Genomic DNA, 22,245 nt, shown 5'->3' with positions numbered 1-22,245 from the left:
AAAAAAGAACATTTTTAGCTTCAATTCAGGCGTTTAAGAAATGATATAAAATTACTTTAATTGATCTAAAATTAAAAAGACGTCATTACAGACTCAGGGTGGCCACCCAGCAAATTCTGGATTCCATTAGAACGAAAATTAGAAGAGGATTTTCAGTTTACGACTTACCTCAAAATCGAATCCCATATTGTTTATTTTACACTTTATAAGAAATACGAGGCTGTGAATATAAGTATCTTTAAATGCTAACGCAGTAAATATTGAGAAATTTGAAAACTCAACTTATATCTTGACGTCTCTCTTGCTTTAGAAATTTTCAATTTTAAATCTTCGAAAACAGGGGATGTCTTTTCTAACAGAAGACATGTAGCTTCATCATTTACTGTGCTGATGTAAAAACAGAAACAGGTACTTTTAAACGCCCAACCTTCGCGGGCTCAAAACTTTGAAGATTTTGGTCTGTGATGGAAATTCCAAAAAGGTTTATTCGCGGAAGTTTATTCTCACATTTTAAATTCTCATGAATTAAAAATCACGCGGCTTAAAGAAAAATATATTAAAACAAATACTGATGTTATTATATTAGCCATTTCGTTATGTAGTAAATCGTTCCTCAAAATGCTAACTAGAAAAGAGCATTCTTAAGCCTGAAGAAAAAAAAAGCAGACGAATTGGGAACGATAGCTGAAACATATATCATTAAAAAAAAAATCGTTAGAAACAATCCTGGAGCATTCCAGTTTGACTAGGTTGTATTAAGTTGTGGACTGTCTTTTTTCATATAGAATCTCATTGTGAAAACACACTGATAACACATTCATTTTGATAAAAAAAGACGAAAACATAAATACCAATCAGAGGTTATTCAATTTTTAAAAAATTACATCATACGGAGAATATTATCATCAGCGTAATTATCGTAGTCTCGGACATTTAATCAAAGTTACGCAAAACTGGTACTGATTGTGAGCTCCATAGAACAGCTTCTTAGAAATATTTCTTTACGCGCAGAAAACATTCCAGCCGGTCCGTTTTACTAAAACGTCAACTCACGATCTTCTGGCAAGGGTTGAAAATACGAGTCTACCATTTTATCACTGACATCTTCAATGCAGCTTGGATTCCATATTGGATTGTTGTCTCGCTCAATCAAAACTATATAATAAAAAATATTGCACTACCGGATCGGATGCCGCACAAAACACTCCTAAGAAACTATTTCTTATATGTAAAATCTGAATCAAATTATCAAATTGAAAGAATGGTTCTACAAGGAAGAATGCTTTTTTTTTCTTATTCGCCGCAAGTATAGTTAGCAAAGGGGGTTATGTAAAAAATGAGAAGCAGAGGATGTGACTTGCTATAGTCGACGATTCTTTTTCTGGCATTTTACGGTTAGGATAAGGGGTAAGTGAGGGCTGAGAGGGTAGCTGAGAGCTGAAGGGGTGGCTGAGATCTGGGGAGGTGGTTAAGGATTGAAGGTGTGGCTGATGGCTCAAGGGGTGGTTGAGGGAGAAGGTGAGTGAGGCGATAAACCTTAACATTAAAAATTCGTCAACTTACCAGCACGTATACCTTCATAAAAATCATCTTCAGCCTAAATTAAACAACAAATTATTTCTTTTTAAAAAAACTTTCTAACATTTTTCAGTTTTATATGAGTACCTACAACATATAACGAACTTACCATACACTGTTGTGATATACGATACTCCATAATCAAATCTTCGGCTAACGTCAGTTTAGCGCCCTCTTGCAACTGGCGAAGGGTAACTTTCATCGAGGCTGGACTCTAAAGCAAGTACAAAAAGTTAGTGGTAACATGAAAGTAGAAACTTGATGAAAAAAATAATAAAACTGGCCTTACCATTTTCTTTAGTGCCTAAAAATAAAACAAATACATCAAGATTACTAAAAACACGATAGATTCAGGTGCTTGGACACAATTATGTTTATAGACTTGTTCAGTGGACATTAAGGTTCGTTTACATATTACGTAATCATTTTTACTGTTCACTTTAAACACTCCTTATGCCCATAATCAAATATTAGGTAAACCAACTCCCTAATTCTATAATTTGTTTAGCCTAAATAAAACAGCTTCTCTAAATAAGATTGGCGAATTTTGCTAGAATAAGAAGACGGAATAGACAATTTCTTCAAATGCTTGTTCTTATACCCAATCGACAACTGTCTCGTGTTATCAAGCAGGATCATTTATGAGAAACCCTCCTCCCTTATGAGTACTTACTAAACTATCCCCAAAGACAGTCTCAAAAAGACTAGAACAAGGGAGAAGAAACAAACCGCACCTCTAGTTTGTTTAATGAAAACTCCGATGCTTCTTCTTCTAAGGCTCGAAAAATTCCCTCCAATGTATCACATGAGAATATCCTGAAATATCAACACTACATTACCGACACAACGATAATACGTTCTGTTAATAAAGCTAGGTTCTATTGAACACCTATAGTACGACTGCAATTGACAACACCTCGTTATTAGTCGTGTTAAGAGAAACTAATTTTTACGCTTTTGCGCTAAAATCTAAATTATGCACAATAGTACAGTAGTTAAGACCGGAAAATTACGCAAGTACTGAAATGCCCTTATGGGACAAATTAGAATCTTTATCCTGAATTTCATAAAATGCTGCTGATAGAAACCTGATTCGTTTTTGTTTGAACGCTATCAATTACTAGAGAAAAGTTAGAAAAATGTAAACAAGTGCAAATAATTTCATCACTATGCTCTTTATGTTATTTGTTTTTATTGATTCGTATACCATTTGTAGTTTTTCACACCTCAATTTGTTAAAAAAATGTGACCCCCCCCACCTACTTTCCTAATTTTTCCAAGCATTATCCCGCTCTCGAAAACCCCGCTATCTCGACTTTTTGTTAGGTCCGCTTAGAGTTTGAGATAGCGAGACTCCACTGTATTTAATTCAACAAATACCGTTAAACATTAGAATAATACATCAACGATTAAATACCTGTTAATTGCATTCATTTCGCCAGCCAATGAAAACTCTTCTCTTTCCTTGTCGCACTAGCAACAAAATGTACGAAGATTACACTTGATCAGAAGAGTATGTAGTAGAGCTACAACGATTAGAAAGACGTTCCTACCTTTTTGTGATAAGACTGAATAAGATGATTGAGATGGTCCGACGTAGGTTTGACCAACTTCAAAATCTCATCTTCTAAATACGGTAACTGCGAAAGTGTTACACAGCGACTGCGAAAGTGTTATACGGTAACTGCGAAAAGTGTTTTACGACCACGAATTTGGCGGCTTTTACTTGCAAAACTCCAAACTTAACACCATCCTTGCGATGGGCAGTTTATTTAGAGCTGGTTTAAGTTCTATTTAGCGCAAAATTAAAGGCGGGGCAAGGAGAGAAAAATAAATTTTGAAATTATAAAAATCATTGTCGATGGCATAATTCTCTTTCTTTTATTCTATTATCTCGTTTGTTTGCGTTTTTTAGCTTTAAAGCCAATTTAACCTAAACTTTATCACTTGGCCAAAATCTTTCGTCCTCTTTAGGCGACACAATTTTGTCCGGCACATGATTTTTTTTAAATTCGAAAGGGCTCAACACTAACACATTTTTAGCAGTTTCAGAAATTATGTACCTAGACTTTATTAAGAAGTTGATTTCTGATAACATGAAGATCAAAACATAAAAAGTATTCTGGACCGGTATATTAGTATCGAAACACAAACACGCATAAGCGCGCACACGCGCACTGGGGCAAAAATACATCACATTCTGAACACAATACGCAAATCACGCTTACTTCATTCGACTCGACGAAATGAGTAGCCACGCCAGCATGGAAAACATCGCGTGCTTTTAGTCGATGACCTGAAGAAGAAGCAAGATACATTATAACATAACTGCACTTAACGTAAAATGTGCATGCTTGCATTCTCAGCATATTTCCAGCTTGTTTAAGACTGGGGAGAATATATAGCAGTTGTACTGATTGAAGATGGGTAGCTTAGAGTAGTTATCCATAATCTATTAAATAGTTAGTATCTATCTATTAGTATCTATCTATTGCCATCGTAAGCAACGAGAATTCTATAAAGCAAGCCAGAGGCTCATGTCGGTATCGTAAGGTAAGCAATAATAGGATCCCCTTATATTAGTAAATTTTTAGTTATTTTAGTTATTTTTAGTAACGTCGGCCTTCAAGTACAATTAAAGCAGGGAGGTCATACAATTTCATCTGTGTTTCCATCCCACTGTAGTACAAATATCTAACCCGTTAATGCGAGAAACAGTCCTAATTTCCCTTGAAGTCTTGGTAGAAAATATCCTCCGCCTACGTCAGGAAAGAGACCTGTAAAGAAGAGATAAACAATAACTCAGATTTATCAAGGGTAATAATACAAAAATGTTTTTACAAAATTCCGCGCGGAATCGTGCGACGTACATACTTGCCTGTCTATTACCACAAAGTAACAAAATTTACTTGGACGGGGGTTATTACCATGATTATAGGTGCAATTATAATGCGGTTTCCGATTAGATAACACCGCAAGTTTCTAATAAACTGGGAAAAGACAACAGCTATATTATAGAGATAAATTGTGGAAAATTTATTATATTTCAAGTAGTAAAAAATATTCGTGCTTTTGCTAACAGTGTATTCGATGATAAAAAATAAGTTGATAAAAGCCAAGTTTTTAGGGTGTTGTAATTGTGCGCGCACTTTTTGCAGGATACAACTGTACCAAATTTTTGTGCGCGAAAATAAATAAGATTTCTGCGTACGAAAATACGTACAATTAATAATTCCAGGCGCGAAAGTCGATACAAATAAAATCAACAAAAAACACACCAATAGCAGTTTCTGGCATAGCAAATAAAGTCTTCTCTGTTGCAACACGATATTTACCATGGACAGATAAACCAACACCCTATAACAAGAAGTTGAAACGAAAGTTTGAATCTCTAAAGCACCACCATTACAAAGAAGCGACATACTCACCCCGCCCATAGTAATACCATGGATCAAAGCAACAAATGGTGTTTGCAGGGAACCTTAAAACAGAAGCACAAAATCATTCTATTTCTTTGTAGCCAAATACTAAATGGGTGAACTTAGCCAATTTACAATTAAGCTTGGTTTCCACTATGAGTTAATGTGGGTTAACTTTGTTGAGCAAATTGAAAATCATATCTTTGTAAAAGAAAAAAATTAGTTATAAATAAAGTAATAAGGTATTTTAAAAACAAGTTTAAAATTCAACGCAAATAAAAAAAGTAAAAAGAATGACATTTCTAATAGCTAAGAAACGTTAAGTTAAATGGAATATTGACTGAACTATTGGATAATTGAATGAAACCCAATTTAACCTTCACTTAAAACTTCAGCAGTGCACAACTTTTAATACTGTGTCTTTAAATCTGCGTCAGTAACCTTACACAATATAATTGATTTATTTTATTTTATTTTAAAGTCGTCAAAATTGTTTCCAAACAGGTCTTTCCTTATCTTTTTGTGGTCTTAAAATGATTCAGATAATGTCACCTACCTATTTCAAGATTTAGCCGATACTCCTCCTTGAAAAACTGCTTGGATAATTCGCCTCCACTATTTCGTTGCTCAGCAATAGCTACATATAGAACACAAGCTCCATTACGTAACGTATACTGCATATATTTATGCTGAAAAAATATTAGAACATATCTTTTGAAGCACTTACCACGAACATCACCACCAGCACAAAATGCTTTCTCACCAGAACCTTTCATAACTATGACATTGATATTAGGGTCCTTTTCCCATTCCTGACGAAACAATATACGGTATTTCATAAACAAATCAGATCTCAGCAGAAACTTAAAACATTACACAATTTTTTTATACATAAAAGGATTTCGGTCAGATCTTAAGTTGCTTATTTTTAAGACAATAAATTTAGAAGTGACGTTGCTTGATGGGTGCTTAATTTTGTTTAACTAATTTTCGCAATTTATGTAAGAAGGGAAAATAAAAAAGGAAGTTTTTGGTAAAAGAAAATTCTTGAAAATAAATGGTACAAGAATTTATTGTAGTTTTCTTTTTTTTGTTTGGAAAACATGTCTCCTACTTTCGAAACAAATAATTTTTTATGTTGGTTATGCTAATATTTTTTAAGAACTGAATTTGCGTAAATTTCAAACCATCGTGGTAGAACATTCCATTACCAGATAGAGAACAAAAAAACAGAAAGAAAATAAATAAATAAAAACAGTAAAAACAGACAACAGAGTCTAACCTTTAATACAGGATGCATTGTCCTAATCATGTTTAAATTAAGTGCATTCAATGCTTTGGGACGATTTAATGTGATTAATCCTGCATTTTGATGAACCTCGAAAAGAACTTCATCACCACCAAGCTGGCAAGTGTAAGGTAAAGAAAAAAAGAAATCAATACAGGAAAGTTTTAACGTTTAAATGCATTTATTTCGGTCAACCAGAAAAAAACACTTTTAAACCCATTCGTAGGAGGAAAAATTGTTAGGTTTATAAATTCAAAAAAATGCTTCACTTTATTAATATAAAAATAAAAAGTACAGCTAATGCACAATTAGATTTTTAAAAATGTGAAATGGGTATTTAATTTAGACTAAAAAAAAGATTTCACGAAATGTTTTAAATTTGGCAGCAGATATACAGTATATAAAACATACCTTTTTTGATGACATGGAAAAGGGCCTTCGAAGTGCCTAAATATAATAAAGACATTATCACAGTAAAGAAGACTATGCATTATAAAAAGAACTTGTCTATACTATACAAATACGTCCTAAGAGACACAATTTCTCTCTGCTTTTATTTTTGCAAGTGTGAAATTCTTTTTTGCAAATGCACATGTTAATAGCAATTGAGTAGGGGGAGAATACCATAAAGATAGACCAAAAAAATTTTCTAGATATAAATGGCTTATTAAACCCAAACTAAATAATTGTTTATCCAATATCTTTCACGTTTGAACTAAAATCAAGAATCCAATGCATATTGTTTTGAAAGCATGTCACCCGCTGGTATATTATCAATAATGATATGGAAAAACGTAACTGAGGATACTGCAGAGTAACTCAACTTCAAGAAGTAACTGCATACAAAACCTGTTGAGTAAATCAATAGCCTGGTTGTTATGCCTTTCAACACAAGTAGAAAACACAGGGAAGTAAGACTGTTTCGTGAGAGGCGTTCGATTGCACGCACACGCTCCCACACACGCGCAGATTTGTTTAGGCGTGCAATTAATCGCATATGCAAATTTTGTTTTTTTTATGTCTGTGATAGCTTTCCGAAATCATCGAAATTACGAAAAAAGCAAAATATGAAGTCAGAGAATGATTTAAGAAGGCTTTACGACCCTTATTGTTAACTTAAATATTTTTCATGCGCTAAAACACTGCATAGTTAAAATGCATAAAAGAAACAAAATAATGAATTATTACAGATCATCTTAACAACATGTCTCATGTTTTTATTATTTTATTATCCATTTTCATCTTACCAATCATAGTGTGCAAATAAAATGATTGGCAGTAAGGGACAGGAAAAAGTGTGTCTTATTTATTATATTTTAATTTTTTTTTTCACATATTTGGTGGCCACCTGTTCTTTGAAAGCAGCGAATATAAAAATAGAACAGAAACTTTTTTTACTGTTTTAACAGCATTTATCAATTTAGTCCTGGACACTAGGTTGTGAAACACATGTCAATAAAACCTAAAAATGATGCCTGCCATACTGTTCTATTACCAGAAGCAAATCATTTTAATATGCTCAATGTGATTGCAAAGATATAAATAGATTAAAATAACATTCAACAGAAAAGAAAAATAGCACTCCAGAATCGTGTTTTACGGAGAGTAAAAAAATCGTTATTGAGAGAAAAAATAAAGCACGTAAGGTCATAAGTATTGGGTTCTTCCAAAAAACTTTGTCCAGATTAAATTTTAAATGTGTGTTATTTATGTCATTTGTTAAAGGAATACGGCAAATATTTATATGTTACGTTCAGTAGCGTTTTTGTGATTTTATTATTTAACGTTCATATATTTAAAATCGTCTTTCAAAGAAAATAAGTTCAAAAATAACTAAAACAAAATAAGTAAAAAATAAAAAAAATATCGTAACGTAAAAATTGTAACGGAATATTATTTTAGTAAGGAATTTTATGATCTATCCTTAGTATTAAAATGTTAAATATCGTTATTACCAAGTTTCAACTTTCCGTAGTTTAATTTACATTAAATGCTGTTTTACAAGGTTAATTAATGACATTACTCACAATTTCCCGACTGTGAACTTTGTTGGAACTTGCTCTTCGCATGTTCCTTACGTCAAAACAATAGCCCCCGTGCGACGTAACGAGGTAAAGGAAGTTTGTTCTTACTTTCGCTTCAATTTTTTAAAATTGCACGCGCACCACACGCCTACCTAAAATCTTACGAAATGGCCTGGAAGTCATTTTATATTTTTTGTTTATCAGTGTTATACAATAATAATCAAGCAATTATAAAAAATCTGTGTGCATATATTTGCACCAAGTATAATTTCCGATATTTGAATACATATATCGAATATGATTTCGATTTTGGTTCACTTTAAAGCTTACCTGCGCTGCAAGAAAAAAGTTGGATTCACATAAAAAAGCTGTCTATGAATGAAGTTGTCATTAATCTTTTATTTTAAAAAAAATCTTAATCAGTTCTCAAGACTTTTGATTTAAAGGGGCACTCCGGTGAAAAAAAAAATACTTGAAAAAAATGTTATTTTGATAAGAAAACACATAAATATGTCAGAGTAAACCTACATTTACCCCCTGAAAATATTCGGCATGTCCTTCCATCAAAAAAGCTTCTTTTTTAAAAAACAAAGAATAGAAACTTGAGCGCTACGAAAGATACATGTGTAACTAGAAAACTTTTTTGTCTGTGTTTGTATTGGAAATTCGTATAATATTCATTATCATCATCATCATTCATCATTCTCGGCTTAACGTCCGTTTTCCATGCTAGCATGGGTTGGACGGGGTATATTAATGACCCTCTTCCAATCTGATCTAGACTGTGTTAGATCTAAACTCAACTTCCTCTGTATCAAGTCTGTCCTTATAACCTCCTTCCAAGTCTTTCTCGGTCTGCCTCTGGGCTTTGCACCAGGAACTATCAAGTCTCTACACTTTCTTACCCAATTATCCTCCTCCATTCTTTCCAAGTGCCCCAGCCAATTCAATCTTCTTATCTGGATAACATCTTTAATTCTACGGAGACTTAGCCTGCTTCTTAGCTCATCTGAACTCTTTCTGTCTCTCAGACTGGCGTTACACATCCACCTAACCATTCTCATATCATTCCTTTCTAAACAGTCAAGATCTTCCTGCTTCACTGCCCATGTGTCACTACCGTACAACATAACACTTCTTACACAGGCCTCATACAACCTACCTTTTACCTCAATTGACAGGACTCTGCTAGTCAACAAAGGAAGTAACTCTCTGAACTTTTTCCAAGCAGAACCTATCCTGCAAGTAACACTTCTTCCAACACCCCCTTCACTGCCCAACATATCACCTAAGTAACAGAAGTTCTCAACTATCTCTAACGAGCCACTGTTGTACATCATTAAAGCTGGAAATACTTCATTCTCTCTAATCCTACCTTTGCAACGCTTGCATACAAACTGTATGTCAGCTCTTAACCTTCCACTAATACTACTGCACTTCTTATGTATCCAATGCTTGCAAGTCTGACAAAAAATTGAGTTACTACCAACCCCTTTCCTGCAAACTCCACAAGGCCACTTTCCAACTACAAGGTCACACTTAGCTGCACAATGCTACTAATCATGACTTTAGACTTTGCTGTGTTTACCTTTAGCCCTTTCTCTTCTAGTCCTTTCTTCCACTTCTCAAACTTTTCAACTAATTCTTTCATCGACTCTGCTATGAGAACCAAATCATCTGCATATAATAACTCCCATGGACAACCTGTTCTGAACTCCATCGACAGCGCTTTTAAACTAGAACAAACAACAAAGGACTAAGTACAGAACCCTGATGTACACCAACATTGACACTAAATTCATCACTAAGTGAATCGTTAATCCTGACAAGACTTTTAGCATTGCTGTACATAGACTGTACCATCGTAACTAGCCACTCATCCACACCTAATTTTCTCATAGCTCACCAAATAACTTTACGTGGCACTCTATCAAAAGCTTTCTCAAATCTACAAAGGCAAAATAGAGATTCTTTCTCTTTCCTAAATACTTTTCCTGAAGCTGTCTGAGTAAAAATATTGCATCTGTAGTGCCACGCCCTGGAACAAAACCAAATTGCATCTCTAAGTAACTTATCAATCACTCTTTCAATAACTTTCATTACTTGATCCACCAACTTCAAACCTCTATAGTTACCCCTTTCTAATGCATCACCCTTCCCCTTGAAACAATTCACTATTACACTGGACTGCCACTTACTCGGAATAGCACCATCCTTTATAATCTGGTTAGCAAGACTTGTAATAAGCTCAACTCCAATATATTCAGATGCTTTTACCATCTCTGCAACAATACCTGATACTCCTGCAGCCTTGCCAATCTTCAATTTCCTAATAGCCTCCACTACCCATTCTGTCTTGATCTGCATAGCTGGCCTTTCTACAACATCATCATCAGACAAATTATCCACATCCCAATCAAACTCAGTGTTAAGCAACCTCTGATAATGATTCTTCCAAGCTACACTTTTCTCCTCCTCTGTGCTAGCCAAAACACCTTCATCATTACGTATACACTTCTCACCTACAACATCTTGGTTAGTCTTCTTCACTTGCTTTGCTATCTTGAATACCTCATTGCGCTGGTCTTCCCTTCTTAACACATCTGCAAATGTTTCTCTCTGCTTCTGATTTTGCCTTATACACTGCTGTACGAGCACAACGCTTAGCTTCTAAGTAAATATTTTTACAACCACCTGACTTCCACTCTTTCCAAAGTTTCCTCTTTTCCTTTATACACTGGTCAACCTCATTATTCCACCACCAGGTCTGTCTATGTCAAGCTGGTCCTTTCGTCCACCCACAGGTATCATCAGAAGCTTCTAGAAGACAATTCTTTAAAGTAGTCCAAGTACTTTCAACATTGTCACTATCACATTGACCATTGTGGGCTAACTGTTGAACTTTTGCACTAAATTGTCTTGCTACAATCTCTTCCTTCAAGACTTTCCGACGGGGCCTGTACTTCCCCTTGGCTTCTTTAACACTCTTCAAGATAATATCACAAACCAGCAACCTATGCTGGGAAACACACTCTTGCCCCGATATAACTTTCACGTCCTTCACCACTTTCTTGTCTGACTTTCTAACCAGGAAGTAATCTATCTGTGTCCTACAACCACCTGACTCATATGTTATCAGCCTACTCTGTCTCTTACTGAATGATGTGTTGCAAACCACCATGTCCGTTGCCATTCCAAACTCAAGCAATCTCTCCCCTTCCTTATTTCTGCTCCCGAATCCATAGCCTCCATGCACACCTCTATAACCTTCAGATGACTTCCCAACATGACCATTAAAGTCGCCGCCCACCATGACAAGTTCAGTGTCTCCAAACTTTGATGTGACTGCTATTAACTCATCATAAAACTTATCTTTATCTTCCTCACTGAGTCCACACTGTGGAGCATAAACTGACAGAAAAGTGACAATCCTATTACCTATCAAAAACTTTATCACTATAATACGACTATTAACACGCATAACATCTATTACTTTTTCTACCCACTTCTCTGCAACGAATATGCCAACTCCTACATATCCATCACTATTACCAATCCCAAATATTTAAATATGGAAGTTTATTTCCTGGAGATCTCTTTTAGAAGAACTATCTGTGAAGTTCGCTAACCAAATATAACAACTTTGATCGCTTGGTAGATCACCTGCACTACGTATTTTGTTCAGCCATTTTTGTGTTCTTTCTTTTTCACAGATGGAATTCTGTTAAAACTTACTTCTTTACACTTCTCTAATCGATTGGTACATCGAAACGCAGAGCAACTAACCATTTTTTAAAGATTTAAACGTACATACAAAAAGCGATTTAATGTAAGCTATAGGTCTTAACATGAACGTTCTTTGCGCTCGCTTAAACTTTCTGCACGATGTGATGTCATTCTTTATAATCGAGTCCAGTCCTAAATGAAATCGCGCCGGTCTGTTTTTTTATGAGAAAAAAATTGAATATGCAAAGGCTTGTACAACAATTTTAAAGTTTTTTTTGATTTCTTATGCTTTTTTGAGTATGCATATAAGAAAAAAAGGAAAAAGTGATTTTTACTGGAGTTCCCCTTAAAAGGTTATGATAATTATGCTAATTAATGCATGACACTGTGTATATTTAATATAAATGAGTTATACGGCCTTACCAAGGTATGTGATTATGTAAATATGTTTTTACTGCATCCCTACCAGCAATTGTTTCTCTAATTACCTAACTACTTAATCAAGGACCACTGAAGATCTTACCAAAAGCTAAAAAGATTTATAGACAACTTTTAAAGCCCATTCGTACAAAACAACTTTTTTTTACAGAAACTTTAACATAATTGTCATACAAGCAGTTATATTGAAATATTTGTACCGCTAAGTTTTGACGACAATATTGACTCGCCAACCTAAACAAGAAAATGCAATATTAAGGGAAGTCAATATAATAAACCGTTTTTCTGTTATTCAAAATATATAGATTAGAAAAGTACAGGCAACTAAACGAGCTTAAGTGCACATTTACCACTTGAATATATAAATGCATTTTTTAAACAAGTCAAAAGATCATGATTTCTGGTTCTATAAACACCAGTCTATTTGTTTAATGCTGACAATGCAATGTTTTGCTGGAATTCCATGAGAAGAATACCATGATTATTACTTCTTCCTGTACATAAAATGTGCAATAAACTCTGACAAATCATAGTTAAACTTACCTTATAGTAACAGCCATACTGGTAGTGAAAGGTGATGCTTGAGGTAATTCTAAAATATATAGGCTTTCTCTTAACAATGTACAACTACTACTATAAGGTTTAACAATGCAAGATGCTATTACATCAGTGAACTCCTACATTGTTATAGACTAATATGAAACTGACTGATAAAAATGAAGAACTAAATTTGGATGTGACTCACAGAAGTTTTGAATTTGTTGTGAAAGATTTTTAACCAACCAACAGACTCACTTTTGTAATTAAAAATGACTCTAACATATTTTGAGATTAGCCTTTCAGCTTTAGCACAAGCAGTTCTTTTCAATATAAGATTAATATTGACTTAAATTCTGAATTTCTGTGACTCAATAAGTTTCCACAAGGATCCTAGATACTACATTGGTGCTGTACTACAAACAAAAAGTAGTTTGTTTTTAATTTTTAAAAAAGATGTGCATCTTTTACATGGCTAGCTTCACAAATATTGAGGGATATATCCTGTTTATTATTTCCAGGAGGGGCCATGGCTTAGATGGGGAGTCATAGAGTATTTAATGCTCATTTTAAGCTACCCAATTAGGGTTTGCATTCTACTAGACCCCTGCAACATCCAAAGCCCCACAGCGTGCCATCTCCTCAATTTCCCTCACATGGCTTGGGTTAAACCAGGGCTATGGTAACATTCACTTGCTCATATTGAATCGCCGCCAAGGGAAATGGAAACCCCAGTATATATATATATATATATATATATATATATATATATATATATATATATATATATATATATATATATATATATATATATATATATTTCAAACAACCAGAGTAGCTGCATAACATTGTTGATAGTAAATAGTTTTAAAATTAAAAAAAAGTCATCTGAAATCAAGTCAAAGTATCTGCTAATTATGAAAAAATATTATTTTATATTTCTTTCCATTCATTCGGAAAATAGGGCGTAATGACTTGTGTTTCTTGGATCTACAATTAAAGTTGAGTAATAATCTTATTTCTACCACTGTTTACTATTCTACAGGATGGCACCTTCTTTTTTATATGCGATTTGTAATTTGCCAGTCTTGATTTCCAAGGTATAGTTGAACCAACTCCTTGCTTACCGCAATTTTTACAGAATGCAACATACACAACATTACTTGTGGTGCAAGTGCTGCTCCGTCTAATTTTAAATGTATTCCTTGTTGCAAATGATGTTATACAAGATGTTTCATCAACATAATTTTTGTAAGAATCACAATTTTTGTTGCACTTTATATAACCAGATGACGTATTTGTGGTAAGATCAGGTTTCATATTGTATGGATCACTACGTAGTAAAAGATCTCTCAGGTTTCGTTCCCTTTTATTCGCCACTAGTATTGAGCCTTTAGGAAAACGTTTGTTAAGCTCAGGTTGTTGTTGTAGAATGGTAAATTGCGGTTGATTATTGAGCTAATGTCTGGTCCCCTTGGATTGAAACAGGCAGTGAAAATGACTGGATTTTTTTCAGAACGTTTCGTCATCTTTTTCCTTGCTTCAGTTCGTGTCATTTGTGAAACCATTTAAAATGAATGATCCACACATTTACTCTTGTGGCCCCTTTGTTTGAGATACGATGTGTATTTCTTAGCCTTTTTCTGATAATTTCCGTCACTACTACATATTCGTCGAAGTCTCAATGCCACACCTTTAGGAATGCCTTTAATAGATGATTCATTATGGCATGATGTAGCATGAAGATGCAAGTGTGAATTAGTAGGTTTGCTATATAATTAAATCTCTTGATATCTGAGTCATAATTATTTAGCTATAGTCATTATGAACACAACAATAGAGGTAAAAACATCTCCAATCATGCAACAAAAACAAAAAATCTCTAACTGCTTTAAATGGTCTTGTTGTTGGTCGTGCTGATATGGTCTTGTTGTTGTGTTGTTTTTGCTACCCACAACGATCTTGAAATGCATAACGCATATCTCGATTTAATCTCTAGCCATATACATACAGCCATGTACAACAATACACCAGAAAAAGTTGCAGCAGTCCAGTTTTTTCACTTTATTGGAGTTAGTTTGTGGTGAATAAAAGGTCCTGATATATGCAAAAACCTTTAAACGTCATGTCACAAGTTGGTCAATTGACAGTGCAGCATGTCAAAAAAAGGGCCACCGTGTCAAAAAGATTTGCCACCATGTTCTAAAGATGGTCCGTCCCTTCTTAAGACGGGCTGTGTTCTGAGTTGTGTCAGAATAACACTACTGCAGTGTTAAGGACTCTGGGGCAGCCATTTATTTTGCCATTTAATGTCTATTTATAAATACAATTAATTACTCTGCTACTGATCTGAATTTATTCGTGATAATATTTTATTCATGCACATGCTTCGGGACCTGGTACAATAAGCTGTTCGTAAATTCATCATGGATGTTAGCCAAGTATACTTCTTGCAAAAAGTAAAAATAATACACAGACCATGGGTGTCATTGGTGGACCAAATTTTTAAGTTAAGTTGTGAAAAGAAAATTTGGGGCCACATGCAGAGAAGTGTCAAAATGCAGAAGAGAAGTGTGAGAATATATATAGAAGAGAACTGTTTGGATCATATAGCTAGATGAATTCCAAGTTACGTCATTTGTTTACTTTTTTGGCGGCAAGCTCCATGGCTTGCTTTGGCAGTTGCGTGTGGCAGGAAAAAAGATGCTAGGATTTGGTGATTAAACAAAGGTATTTTACTGTTTTCTTCTAGCGGGGACATCTTTGGCTGGGTTATAAACTATTATGGATAGGTTGATGCCTTCTGATTTATTTGAATTCATTAAAAATCATAAGAATGCCTTCGTGTGAAGAAATAAACTGATAATTAGTTTGCTTCACCTAGCGCGCCCATCTTTTTTCCTGCCACGCAAAAGCGAAAGCCGAAAGAGCTTACCGCTAAAAATGTAAAACAACGGAATTCATCCACCAGAAGAGAAATGTTTTTAAATTGGAAAAGAAGTGACCCATAGGCCATCGTAATTCCTGCTCCACAACCCTTTATATATTGATCACACTAAGGTTTTCGTTAGCGAACATAAGCAACCTGCTACCGCTCCACAATCCGTTATATATGGATGGTTCACAGACTATTCTTTACCTTTCCACGCGAGACCCCCGCCTCCTGCACACCTTGCGTTACCATTATTATAGTGGCATGATTACTTTACAAAGTAAATGTAGGCAAAGTCGACATCTGTAAATCCAATAAACATATTTTCAATGGAGATTTGCCTGGTGTGTAATGAAAGAACTAAAAAAACTAAAAGTACAAAGAAACTAAATGATTTAACAGTTCTTAACTTGATTTTTTTTAATTGAAGTGGTAACTTCTCTCTGACATCGCGGACATCATACCCTTATCTTTGTATGGGAAGATTTGAAAGCAAAGAAGATGCACTTTTTTGTTAATTTATGTCATTCAACCTCTTTAAACCATTATTTACATGCTGTCGTAGCGTAACTAGAAGATTGTTCTGATTTTAAACTTTCTTTTTCAAAATTTCTTTTTCTGATCGTTTATATTTTCTCGTTATCTGGGTTGTATATTTGTTCTTGACTGATAATTAAACCAGCCAATCTCTTCGTTAACATTTCAGAATTTTGATACTGAGTTTCGGACAAGTTTGAGAATTTGGGTATTGCTAATCCTCTAAGTTTGGTGGTAAGGCAGGAGTTTTCTTTCGCTTTTGTTGCATAGGTGTCCACCGGTAACAGCTGGGATGAATTCTTTATCAACAACGCCATCTATGTCTTTCAAAAAAATGCAAACGCCAGGAATCGTCCGCGTAGCGTACGTGAGTTTATGCTTGAATCAGTTCACAAACCCACAAAAAGTTTGTGGCTCTGTTTGAGCAATTTGAGCGTCCTCAATTCAGTCAACTATAGCTTGACTTTGTCATTCAATAAAAGTGTAGCGTTTATCCTTTAGTTTCATATACGCTTGCGTCTGCCATCTTCAGCCGTCAATCTACGTGTTCGACATATGTCTACGCCCCAACTAACTTCTTCACCCGATTGGATTACTTTGGAAAGAAATTTTAGCAAGAAGTAAATTTGGCGCGGAGCTAGCATAACTTAACTTAGCGGATAACCACTTCGTTCCCAAGGCATTTTTAATGCTCCGTAATAACGGCTCAAGGTCCAAGGGAATATGGGCGGTTAACAACAGAAGACATTAAATAGCGAAAAGCAAAAGTAAATATTTTTTGCAGGAATTTAATTTTGAAATGAATGACAAAAGAATCAGGTATGATGTATTTGTTTTTAACTATAAACAATTTTCTCTATATATACCCCCGTCTCATATTGTCTAAAACTGTAAATTGTTTTGCTTAATGTTATTATGTTGCATGCGAAAATTAAAACAGATGAAATGCGTCTATGTATTTGAACAGATATTTTTCTATGCGCAAAAATTAAAAATAGCGCTAAAATAATATTTTCATACACCAATTTAAAGTGTGGTATTCAAACCGAAGCCAAAAGTGTAATATTTGCGTTACATCAGTCAAAGATATCCGAAGACTGATTAAATTTTCTGAATGGATCAGTCCTGGATGCTGTTTCTAAACCGGGAAAAGATAAAAGCTCACACATGAAACATTAGTTAATACCCATAACTAACAGTCGTCGAAATGATGGAAGGCAAAAAAAATGAGATAATACACCCTTCCCAAGACTTATTCTTTTGATGTGCAGCAACTTTTTCTGTTGAGTTTTATGAAAAACGAACAACAGATTTGAATTCCTTATCAAAAATGTAATAAACAAAGAAAATTTAGAAACAATGCAGCAAGTAAACAACCTGCTATTCTTATTTAAAGATTTGTGGCATGTCCAACCTCTTTTTGAAAACGAGGCGGGACATGGTAACTTGAGCATTAAGAGGACTTTAACTGTGATATATATCTCCTCAAAATAGCACTTTCTGTTGGCGTATCAAGTTAAACTTTTACATATAAATTAAACAAACTATGCTGAATTCAAATATGGTATTCATATTTTACGAGTTTAAAAAAAGTATGACTCATGGTCTCGGGAAAGGTGTATTGCTTGAAATTTGCAGATTATAGTTCAAATGTCGCACAATGCATGATGAGCTTCCAACACACTACTACTACAGTGACCTCGACTTGTTTTATTTTGGGTGCTTTTCCATTTTAAATTACAAAAGTAGCAAAGCAAATATTTGCAAATAACTACAAACTTTGAACATTTCTTTTACTTTATTAAAATTTAGTAGAGAGTCGGGTCCTACTACTGCGCTCTTCTTTGCACTAAGATGGATCCACTTTTGGTACTGTGTTTCTTTTCTTTAAAACAAAAATAAAGGTATTTATGTAAAGTTATATATAGTATATATAGAATTCCACTTTGGTGTTCCTTAGGTGTGTAGACATATGCCCCCAGAACTCTCGAAAAAAATAAGTAGCGGGCAAGTCAAAAGTTTTATCGTTATCAGATTTTAGTGAGCTAAAATCTGATAACGAGGAGAAATATTTATATGATTTACTAATTCAAACTAATTAACAAAGGTATTTACTGTACGTCAATTACCATTGACAAGGGCAGCCCTTTGTATTTAAAACTTCTACACACAAAAAAGTGAAAGGTGGCAATTAAGATAATAAGTGTACGACGTTAATCAGCATCTGAATCCTTAATTATTGCTGAATCATTAGTTAAAATTGAGTATAGTATTCAAATATACTCCGAACAAAATACTTTTTCTGCTCAAGAGCTATGAAGTTAAAACTGCTGTTTATAACGCAAACCTTAACGTTCCCACGAAAAAGAGATCAAAATCTGCTTTTTAATAGTGGGCAACTTTACCCTCAATTCCAGGGCCTTATGTGTATGGACTCTGGGATCGAGGTTGTGAGCAATTTCACGCTGTGATTTTGCTTCTAAAGCATTTTTAAAGAGGAACATTATGCATAGCGGAACAAATTGTTTTGGTGCTTTGTTTAAAAAGTGATATTTACGAAAGCTTCTCACTTGAATGCTGAACTGTAAAGGTGAAAGATGAAGAAAATTGTCTTGCTTTTGTTGCTTCTTGCAACTGCATATTGTAAGTAATAAAAAGCGTTGGGAGAGATGCTGTATCTCTGAGGTAGAAAACGTTCTGATACAGACCACAGGGTCAAAAGGTTTTTTCTATTCTTTTACTTAGTTTTAAGTAACACAAGGAAATGATGCAACTCTCGGCAATAAACCGGGAATATATATCTAGTCGTTAACCCGTGGAAAATTCTACGGGGTCGCTCGTCCTTTAAATTCCACGCTTGACTTTAAATGTGCCCGTACCGCGACGTTTTTCTTACGCAACGCACACACGCACACACAAAACATGGGTGTTATTATTATAAAAATTTACAGTGTTTACTTGTGTTCATAGCTTCCAAACCGTTCAACCAATACTAAGATTTTTAAATTTAGCGTACCGGCTTGATGAAGAAAAACATGACTTTGATAACGACGAATATGAAGATGAAACTGAAGATATTGAGAGACCGCCTAGTGGTAAAGATCCTTTTCATTTTTTTCGAAGATTCTCAAGTCGAAGAAGAAGAAGATCAAGATACGTGAAGCAAACCAAGCAACGTTAGTATACTTATTTTTTTAAACCTTAGAATTAAGAGCATTCTATTCACTCGTAGACTTCTCATTTTGCATAATTAAAGAGAGAAACTATTAGGAGCAGCCTCGTTTCAAGGACATTTTGCCCCTTTTATAAGTTTGATCCGCCTTGTAGTAACGGCGAGTGATCCACGGGGACAAGGATGTATTAGGAGATGTGTAGCTAAATATGAATACGGGGCGGGACGATAGTCGATAAGAAAAAAAGATAAAAATAGCAAAATTTCCTTTTGAAAATATTGTATTCTAGACTTTTTTGTATGACGAAAAAATCTTTCCAGGAATATCATATAAACAAAAAATTATAATTAACAACACTATTTAGCATGGGTGTTTCCACTTCCTGTCTGATCTCCACTACTATTCTATCAAAATTTTTTATACAAAAACAACATCGTAATTGTTTCTTTCCTGTTTAGATTTTCCTGTGTGGAGAGGATTATCAGGTAACATACTAGTTATAAGACCATGTAAAAATCCACAGTTCACTTCTTTAAGCGGGTAAAAATATATCGTATTTGCTTTTTCCCGTTTCCGTAGCACAGATAGAGATGCCATATTATTGAAATACGCGCTTTAACCAACATGGGTATTAGTTATACAAAATCTTGTGTTTTCCATTAGTTACATACCGAAAGTTTACAAAGATGCCAATGCGTACTTACCAAGCAAGAAAAATGGGGTGGGTAAAAGAAGAAGACGGGTGCAGAGGTAATCCAAATTCAACATATCGGTCTTTGCCGTGACCGTTTGTTAGTGATGTTATTTTTTAGAACGTTTTTTCTTCTAAATCTCGCCTAAAATTGAAACCCATTAATGGAGCGATGTAAAAAGGCCATAATATAGAAAAGAATATAATATTTTACAGTCGCCTATATTTTTTCCAGATGATTTGTTTTATGTGGGTCAGCGGTATGTTTACCGACAAGCTGGAGATCAGAAAAACTGGGATCGAGGCACTCTCCTTATTTACGATGTCCGCGGGTACATTGCTGGAATACAAATGGAGGCAAGTATAACAACCTCGTTCAGTTAAACAACTTAATTTTAAAAATCAACAAGTTTGACGTTATTTTTGTAGATTCCTGCTGCAAACAATATCGATCAGTTCAATCGCTTTCCACCTTTTGTTGTGGGAAAAACTGGCGCTCGCTACTTAACCGCTTACTTTACTGATCCACAAAATATTTGCAACAAGAAAGTTCGTAGAGATCCTAGAATGGTCGGAGACAGACTTTTAATACTAAACAGTAACAAAACGATGCCAGATGGATCTCTCATAAACATACCATTAAAGGAGAGTTGGATGTATGGAACATTGTGGAGCAAAGGCGGATGTGTACCTGCTATGGGTAAGAGATCTGAGTATTAACTGTTCAAGATTTTGTCTTGAAACACATAGGCTGTAGGTACGGTGTTGAAGTGGTCATTTTCGACGATTTATGAAAGACCTATCAAGTCTGGCTGTGACGCGACATAGGAATTCAAAATTTCAACGTTTAAAATGCTCAAAACGATCTCTATTAGAGTGTTATTTATCTAGCATTTATTTAATTAAACCAGTTCACCCACATCATTGGAATAAAAAGAGTGGAAAAGGCAGGGGTGGGAAATATCACTCAGCATCAGCCCCTAGCGCGACATGTTCACGAATATTCATTTTAATTCGCTTTTTAGGGCGGCATTACTTCTTCAATATGACAGCGGACATGAATTGCTCGGATTTTGTTCCGATGTTTTTGCTCTACAACAAAGGTGTACTAAACGGATTCGGTTGGACAATGGGAGGTCATATTACCAGTTCTACTGGTAGATTGGAGTATGCTCCAAATGCTTTATTAAGAGTGAGTAAACAGTGTAGCACTTGTATATTTTCCTTCGTGATGTTATACCTAACAACTCTAATATCTATAATTTTTGTTATTTTAGAAATTTTTTGAACCAGGAATTGAATGGCCAGTATGTTTGGACGATCGATCAGTTTCACAACCAACCGTTTCTTCTCAGCACGTCTACTTGGATATAAACCCTCAGAAGAATTTGTGTTAAAATTTTTCAAATCTTATTTCTGTAAATTTCGATTATGTTGCTAGTTTCTAAATATCAATCTTTCGATTACCTTGTCTCTATGTATTATATGGTATGAAATACTTAAAGAAGAACTACATCGAATATTTCGGAAAAACAAATGGAATCCTGTTAGGGCAAATTTTAATTAAAGTTTTTTCATGCTTCGGTTAGAACCAAAGTACCCTGGGGAAAGGCGGTTAAAATAAACAAAGCCGCCAAAAGTAGAACAATATCTCTCAAAATTGAAAGAATTATCCAGTACTAACCGAGTGCGATGGTTAATCGAGATTTTATTCTCAAATCTTCTGCTCATAGTCTTCTTGCTTAACTGTTAAAAATTGACAGTTGAATTGTATTTTTGTGTCTTCCAGACGTTACTTAAGTTTGTCATTTGACAGTGTCTTATTAAACATTAGCTCGGCCATGGATGCCAGGAGGGCAGATATTTTTGGTCCACTGTTTTCCTTAGAGTTGTACTCCTGCA

General features: G+C 34.7%; 3 protein-coding genes across 4 annotated transcripts; 1 reads left to right on the top strand and 2 right to left on the bottom strand.

Annotated features, from left to right (window-relative positions):
• Window positions 1-541: 541 nt before the first annotated feature.
• LOC130622625 (3-hydroxyisobutyryl-CoA hydrolase, mitochondrial-like) lies at window positions 542-16,216 on the bottom strand. Of its 2 annotated transcripts, none has more exons than XM_057438108.1 (18): window positions 16,150-16,216; window positions 13,017-13,065; window positions 12,674-12,707; window positions 6,697-6,732; window positions 6,280-6,402; window positions 5,725-5,809; window positions 5,554-5,634; window positions 5,007-5,059; window positions 4,857-4,935; window positions 4,278-4,355; window positions 3,807-3,874; window positions 3,132-3,218; window positions 2,996-3,051; window positions 2,313-2,394; window positions 1,868-1,882; window positions 1,688-1,792; window positions 1,564-1,597; window positions 542-1,155 (listed from the first exon to the last, which is right to left on the bottom strand). In XM_057438108.1, the coding sequence occupies exons 2-18, from the start codon at window positions 13,031-13,033 to the stop codon at window positions 1,037-1,039; spliced, it is 1,152 nt and encodes a 383-aa protein (XP_057294091.1). In that variant the 5' UTR covers window positions 13,034-13,065; window positions 16,150-16,216; the 3' UTR covers window positions 542-1,036. The 2 variants fall into 2 exon arrangements, with proteins under 2 accessions (XP_057294091.1, XP_057294092.1); XM_057438109.1 differs by lacking the exon at window positions 16,150-16,216 and adding an exon at window positions 15,946-16,128.
• On the bottom strand, window positions 13,847-14,983 carry LOC130621317 (uncharacterized). Its single transcript, XM_057436616.1, has 3 exons — window positions 14,898-14,983; window positions 14,582-14,789; window positions 13,847-14,468 (listed from the first exon to the last, which is right to left on the bottom strand). Exons 1-3 carry the CDS (start codon window positions 14,981-14,983, stop codon window positions 14,007-14,009), a joined length of 756 nt encoding a protein of 251 aa, XP_057292599.1. The 3' UTR covers window positions 13,847-14,006.
• A 2,744-nt stretch (window positions 16,217-18,960) lies between the features above and the next one.
• On the top strand, window positions 18,961-21,809 carry LOC130622288 (uncharacterized). Its single transcript, XM_057437731.1, has 8 exons — window positions 18,961-19,122; window positions 19,491-19,655; window positions 20,111-20,137; window positions 20,316-20,402; window positions 20,579-20,700; window positions 20,773-21,043; window positions 21,369-21,535; window positions 21,621-21,809. The coding sequence occupies exons 1-8, from the start codon at window positions 19,077-19,079 to the stop codon at window positions 21,738-21,740; spliced, it is 1,005 nt and encodes a 334-aa protein (XP_057293714.1). The 5' UTR covers window positions 18,961-19,076; the 3' UTR covers window positions 21,741-21,809.
• Window positions 21,810-22,245: the final 436 nt, after the last annotated feature.

This window comes from Hydractinia symbiolongicarpus, chromosome 12 (assembly GCF_029227915.1).
Source record: "Hydractinia symbiolongicarpus strain clone_291-10 chromosome 12, HSymV2.1, whole genome shotgun sequence".
NCBI lineage: Eukaryota > Metazoa > Cnidaria > Hydrozoa > Anthoathecata > Hydractiniidae > Hydractinia > Hydractinia symbiolongicarpus.
The sequence above is the reverse complement of the archived record's forward strand: the minus strand, read 5'-3'. Positions and strand labels throughout refer to the sequence as shown.